General features: G+C 34.8%; 1 protein-coding gene across 1 annotated transcript; it reads right to left on the bottom strand.

Annotated features, from left to right (window-relative positions):
• Nucleotides 1-271: 271 nt before the first annotated feature.
• Nucleotides 272-5,570, bottom strand: LOC136205950 (putative MO25-like protein At5g47540). The gene is made up of 11 exons (XM_065996823.1): nucleotides 5,125-5,570; nucleotides 4,582-4,743; nucleotides 4,222-4,340; nucleotides 3,495-3,569; nucleotides 3,203-3,296; nucleotides 2,119-2,178; nucleotides 1,568-1,636; nucleotides 1,313-1,411; nucleotides 898-942; nucleotides 701-803; nucleotides 272-606 (listed from the first exon to the last, which is right to left on the bottom strand). The coding sequence occupies exons 1-11, from the start codon at nucleotides 5,248-5,250 to the stop codon at nucleotides 530-532; spliced, it is 1,029 nt and encodes a 342-aa protein (XP_065852895.1). The 5' UTR covers nucleotides 5,251-5,570; the 3' UTR covers nucleotides 272-529.
• Between the last annotated feature and the right edge of the window lie 1,425 nt (nucleotides 5,571-6,995).

The raw sequence follows: 6,995 nt of genomic DNA, 5'->3' as shown, positions 1-6,995 counted from the left end.
TTACCAGGGATTCTGTAGATGAACTGATGATCCTCACCAGAAACTAACATGAGAGAAACACTTGACTAACATTCATTCACATGATAGAAATAATATTATGAACATTGCCTTGTTCCTAAAACAATATAAAGTTCTGCAATTTAGTTGAATAAAGGCAAATCCATTTCTACAAATGGGTAGCTCTATCTATCAGAGTCCCGTGCTAATTCACACGTCCCCAGATGCAAAGGAAAATCCACATAACATAAGTTATTTCACAAGTCTGTCTGTCTGTGTTTTTAATAAACAATTAAAATCTCTTTATTTCTCTCATTTTGCTACAAAAGCATATATATGAGATACAAAATAATGGCACAACAGGATCAATGTCAGGAAAGATGAACAAGGAAGAAGGAAGGGAGTGTACACAAAATACAAGATGCTTTTCGGGATATAGATATCGTTATCATGATTCGGCTAAGTAACTATATAATTCACAAATCAAATTAACTTAACAAAATGAGATTGCAAACAACCAAACCCTGATCACTTATGTCCGCTCTCTAGGTTCAAGACCAGCTATTTCTCTCACAACTTGAGCTTTGTCTGCTTCAAACTGTTCATCCTCTGAAGATAAATAAATAAATACAATAAAGTTAACACAGACAGTATTGAAAACAAAATTGATTCAAAAAATATTGTCAGCACGTCTTTCATATACCTTTATCGGTTTTGAAATCAGCAAATAAACGCAAGAGCTTGCTTCTATTTGCCACAAGTATGCTAATGATGTCAGCAGGTTTATTTTGATTTGCCGCAAAAAGCTGCAGGAAAAGACGGATGCAACAGAGAACAAAAATTTTAGAAACCTCAAAGATTTACCAATTCATAGTGTGCATATACATTAAATATTGATACCTTGAAAACATGAAATGCTTCTATCTGAATGCTTTTACTTGATTCCTGCAAAGAATAATTTAGCAGATTGATATCAAGTCATGTTACAACTTATGTTTTAGCAGTTTTTAAGATGATGACAATAGAAGTCCTAGAAGAATATGATAACTAGTTCTTTTCGCCAGATTTCTGCAATCACAAATAAATAACGAAAGCTAAAACTAAGAAAAGAAGGCAAAGCCAATACAGTTAACTCTAATATGAAATTTCTCGTGGAAGAACTGAAATGTGCAAGAAAACAATTATTGAGATGCTAATAGCTGATAAACAGTTCCACAAATGGCATGTGCACATGTGAGGGAGAGAGAGGTGGGAAAAGAGGGATGGTTTGGGGAGATTAACATATGCGTTAACAAATAATATATAATTATCATACCCTTAAGAGATTCATAAGGATCCTCAAGTTATCCCTTGAGCTGACATATCTTGTCATCACACCTGAATTTGAGCGATCCAGTAACATATCCCCCAACAGCTGCAACAATTAACAACTCTCAATTAGCAGACTATAATGATCAAAATCACTAAACAGAATTCCATGAAGATATTTTCCAAATTCAGATGTCTCTAGAGAATACTTGAAAACATTATTTGAAGAACATATGTGAAAAATGCCACATGTTTCCCCCACCTTGATAGCTTGCCGCCTGGTTATGTAATTGGTAGATTCTAGCAACTTCAAGTTATATTCTGCAAAGAACTAAAGCCCACATAAAGTTAAACCATATGAAGAATATAAGAACCAGAAAGTACAGAGGTTTAAACTGCATAAATTAATGATTCACAATGGGTAAACAGTCATAATTATCCTTAACGAAAATGCAAATCCAGCATTGAAACAGAAGAATAAGAGAAGTTTAAGAAAATAAATGATGAAAAAGGGACTTGAATCATTCTGCAACTGAGTGCTCACTTCTAATTACATCTCTCCATTGGTGTTCAGGACCAACTATCATAATTTACTCCCAGCAGATCAATAAATAAATAAACAATCCTCTCTATCAATTCTCCATCACTTCAGAATTTCTATTACTTCAAAATACATTGAAAACCATGTATATCAGACATGTTTACTATCTAAAGGGAGCATGTACATGATACTGAAAATGCGATACAGGCTACAGAACAGGTATGTTCACAGATAGCTGTCCAAAACAAAATACGAAAGCTTAGAGAATTTACCCAATCATAATTCTTTGAAAGAAATTCCGCCACAGTAGATTTATGCCTTGTTAGGAGTTCCTGCAACAAAATGATAAAGAAAAGCCAGGTTCATTCTACTGAAATTGCAAGCACAAACTGAATAGTAGTATTTAGAATAATGCATATTAATGTGCTGCTTAATCTGAGAAAAACTCTGTTGAAAACCTTTTCTAAGAAAATAAAAGGTTTGCGCTGTTAGTTAGACGCTGAAAGTCAAAATGAAAATTACGTTCCAGAGTTTAAAGCATACTGGGAAAAAAGGAAAAAAAGAAGATTCTTTTTTTAACAGAATAAAAAACAAAATTGAACCCTCTATATTTATGTGCACAGATATATTAAAAATTTAAAACACAAAAGAGGAAGTAAATTTTGGTGTGAATTGAGACCTATCAAAACTTATGACTGTTGACAATGGTAAGTGGTGGACAAGTAACTAGGAAGATATATAAGTATATGTTGCCTCCCTATTTAAGAGTTTGTGAATATCCTGTCAGTCCCATTGGCCAAGTAGATAAACTAGTCTTAAAAAATGGGAAGTCTTCTTCTTTCTGATAAAATAGTTTTCCTATGGAAAACATCTTCCACTTACCAATGTTCCTATATCTCCATACGTCAAAGACATGGAAAGTGAAGAAAACTTTTCCTGGAGAACTATTCAGAGAAACAAATGGAGCGTAAAAAAACAATTATATTTTTCTTAATGCAAATTAGAGAACTGGTAAAACTGGGAATGGTGCAGACATCTACAAGATAATGCCCACCTATGCCCTATAGATTTATAAAGCATAAGTGTCAGGCTAGACTTTGCAACCAACCACAAATGAATTTCCAGAGTGGTAATGCAATTAAAAAAATTGATTTTGGCTATGAATTCAACATGTCCAATAGAGAAAATCTCTTGCAAAGTTTCTCATGCAAGGATAGTGGCTCAAATTCAAATAAATTGAAAAGCAGTCTTGGAATAAATCTTATCATATCCATAAGCTGGATTTAGAATGGAATCGACAAATGAAAACATATGGGAAGAGAGAGAGAGAGGGAGATTTTGAAGATGACTCTCAACCTTAAAAGTGGCAGCGGCATCTGCTGCAATGTCAAAATTTGGAAGTTGTATATAGTCAAAGAATTTCTTCATATGTTCTGATTCAAGAACATACCTGCAAGTGAAAACAAAGAAGAGGCATGAAAATCAACACAGATAACTACCCCGTTACACGATAAAACAGCACTGTATAATAGAAGTTTAATGGCTACTCGAATTATAGGTACAAGGTTTAGCAATGCATAACTTCAAGATAGATATTTTAATTACATCCTCATTTGATCTAAAGTACTTAAACTACAAAAATACTCACCTTGCAATAGTCTGGTGACGTATGCACTCCCTCAGCATTCCACCATAGTGTAATGCCATTTCTGTGTTGTCATAACTAAAAAAAGAAACATGAAATAATTTAGAGGATGCTAATATATATTGCTCTTGCAAAATGGCTGAGCAATTTTTTCATCTTGCATGAACATTGTGCAAAGAGTATAAAAGCCCATATAATTTTCAGTTCCACAGGTGCCTTGGGAAAATGCAGCACCCAACAGGAGAAAAATACATGCAAATTATTGATCTAGCATATAAGAAACTCAAAATATTAACTGCTTGCCGCATCTTGAATTCGATAGATTCTCATATAACCTTTTATAAATGGCATCAATTTTCCCCAACCTCAAACATTTGTAGAAATAAGAATAACTTCCAACTAAATATTACATACACATTAAGGGTATCTTCTCCAAAGAATACTGTGAAATAACTATCCAAAATAGCCCAAAAGTATAAATATTAACATTTCTAGTATGACCTTCACAACTGAAGTTAATTACTTTTAATTCACATAATGTGCACTTGCAACAAAATAACAAAAGGATGAAACTAACTAACATAGTGCAATGCAATGAGTTATTGGAAACGTCACAAGTAACTATTCAAATGAGAAATTTAAGATTTGTTTTTAAATTATCCACAACATGACATATGTAATCATCAAGAAGTTAAAGCCCCAACTTTTCAAAATTGCACAAAAAGCATACCCTGATATCAAAATATCCAAAAGATCCGTGTTTTTTTCCAAGTATTCAGATGCAATCAACCGTGATTGCACTTGCTGTCTTTGTAGATTTGCAACTACTTGAGTGGCATCTCTTCGGGTCTGCAGGTAGAAAACTAGCGATATCATATAACAGAAACATAAAACTGACAATGTGTTGCATGCTTAGCCATATAAAATCTGATCTTAACTGAACCTTTTAGAGAAGGAAATAACTAGCACATTGCTCAAATGAAGCATTATAACAGAACTAATTAACAAATACAATGCCACAACATATATCTGACAGCTGATTCAAGGGTATGATCAATATATAGAGCTCTATTAACAAGATAACACATACCTCCAAGTTTAACTTTGGAAGACAAATGATCAAAAGGCGGAGAGTATTTTCTCTGAAAAACTCTTGAGTCAATTGTGCACAAGCTTCTGAGAGCGGTTCAGATTCACTATTGCCATATAGAATCGACTTCATCTCCCTTATATTTTTAGATAGCTCTATCATCTACAAAAATTAATAAAATAATAATAATTAAACAATGTGAAATTTGGAATCTTCAAAATACATGTAGCAAAATCTGAAATATCCAATTAGCAGATAAAAATCAAATATAACAATATTTCTCTTTATTACTTTTACACTTAAATGGAGGCCGATTTCAGGAAATTAAAACGAGATTAGCTTGTAAATTTCTTTTAAAATCAACTAAATTTCCTTTATCATTGTTCTAATTAATAAAGTACTTGCAAAGCAATCAGAAAATAAAAATATTTGTTCTGTGCACAAAAGATCATCCTGATTAATTTCATCAATAAAATGAAATTCATAAAGTAGGTCATGATTGAAGGATCCAGATATGAAATGAAAGTGAAATTGGAAGAAAACCTTCTCTTCACGTTTGGCATCTCGGGAATCAGAGGAGGGGGAACGATCGGCAAAGATGAGGAGATCTCGAGTCTGCCGAACAATATCGACAGGAGTTTTGGGCTTGGATTTGAAGAGTCCCTTCATCCTCTGGGATTTAGTAGAAGCTAAATTGGCAGCTGCGGCAGATGTAGGTAGAGAGGCTTCTTTAGTAAAATGAATTAGTGGCGCCTCCGGTACAGCTGCCGGCTGCGAGAGCCTCCGCACCACCTCCTTAGAAGTGGCACCCTGCGCAGCCGCAGCTGGTTTCGAGACACAGGATCCTATCGTTGCTTTTGAGAAAAATCCCCCTCCTCCTCTTCCTATTGAGTAGTTATATGTGTAGTGTAATGATGAATGATCCTCCTTCTCTGGTTTCTCCTGGTCTTGCGTATGGTATCTGTCTGAAGTTAAGAAGTAATCGCATCTGATTTTTCTTTTCTTTTTTTTTTTATTAAATTAATTAATAAAAAAGAGTAGGATTTTTCGTGAGATCCGACGGTTCTTCGTTGGGTTTTACACCAACGGTTTGCCGTTACTGAATAATTATTACTGGTAAGTTGTAATCAAAGTAAACTCATGGATCCAAAGATAGATATCGATCAGTTTGAGAGATAATCTGCTACATGCGGCTCTACCCACGGTATCAAGGACATATTACATAAAAGGATATTATTATTTGAGAAAAAGTATCAAAATAATAATATGCTTTGGTGTGCTCGTAGAAATGTTTTACCTATAGCTGTTATTCTTACGAAGAAAAAACGTGTGGCTGTCAATTTTATTTATGTTATCTCTAATTTAGATTTTGAGTCTATTTTACATGTATTTAGATATTGCATTCACGCTCAGTCTATTTGGAACCCGTCTGGGTTAGGTAGAGTATTGGGTGTCGATTTTCTTTGCTTTAAATATTGATTGGAATTCATTCTTGCGAATTTTAGTGCTGAGAATTGATGTTTCTGGACTATGGTTGTGTGGAATATGTGACTAAATAGAAACAATTCTATTTGGAATAATTCAAGGAATTTTGCAGATGTTTGTTTTCGTCTAGCATACATTGGGTTGAAGGAGTGGCATGATGCTCAATCAAAGGGGATGAATATTTGTACCCAGGTTGTTCCAGGTGGGACAGGGTCTGCTCGGGGTGCGATTTGGTGGTTACGGCCTCCTCCAGCTCGCTTTAAACTGAATGTGGATGCGTCTATTATCTCGGAGTCAGGTCTGCTAGGTTTAGGCGCGGTGCTACGAGACTGCAACGATAAGTTTTGTGTAAAGTATGATAATCCTCTATGAAATACCTTATCGGATAATGCACTTCCGCCGCTGCTGAACTATGGGGCCTCTTTTTTGGACTCCAACTAGCCTGGGATCGGGGAATCAAGAAGCTAATTGTGGAATTGGATTCAAAAGTTATATTATGGTACATGATAGGGGGTACGTAATTGCACCACCCGTTCTCTTGGCTGATCCACAGGTGTGCTGAGCTCCGGGATAGACAGTGGAGTGTTCTCTTTATGCATACGTACCGAGAAGGAAATAGGGCAGCTGACTGGTTGGTGAATTTCACAGGATCTTATCTTTTGGATCACCATGAGTTTGGTGTGCCTCCTACAGGCCTCTAGGAAACTCTTGCAGCCGATTGCAGGGATTCTGTACTTAGTCATCTGATTCGTGTTTAAGCTATTGTTCCTTTCTTTTTTCTTCTTTTTTTTCGGGCTTCTATCCTTTTTATATCCACCAAAAAACTAATGTTAGTTATATTTGATTTTAAGATAAAGTAACATAAGGTTGTATATAAATTACATTTATATTCTTACAATAAAGTATTTATATTAAACATAGAGTTAGAA

This window comes from Euphorbia lathyris, chromosome 9 (assembly GCF_963576675.1).
Source record: "Euphorbia lathyris chromosome 9, ddEupLath1.1, whole genome shotgun sequence".
NCBI classification, from domain to species: Eukaryota; Viridiplantae; Streptophyta; class Magnoliopsida; order Malpighiales; family Euphorbiaceae; genus Euphorbia; species Euphorbia lathyris.
This window is presented reverse-complemented; position numbering and strand designations above follow the sequence as displayed.

Bases quoted from the DNA above. Each gene is read 5' to 3' on its own strand.
- LOC136205950 (XM_065996823.1), bottom strand. From the start codon at position 5,250: ATGAAGGGACTCTTCAAATCCAAGCCCAAAACTCCTGTCGATATTGTT. The intron at 4,341-4,581 runs GTATGTGTTATC...TTCTACCTGCAG, and splicing joins TTCCAAAGTTAAACTTGGAG to ACCCGAAGAGATGCCACTCA. The intron at 804-897 runs GTATCAATATTT...CTTTTCCTGCAG, and splicing joins AAGCATTTCATGTTTTCAAG to CTTTTTGCGGCAAATCAAAA.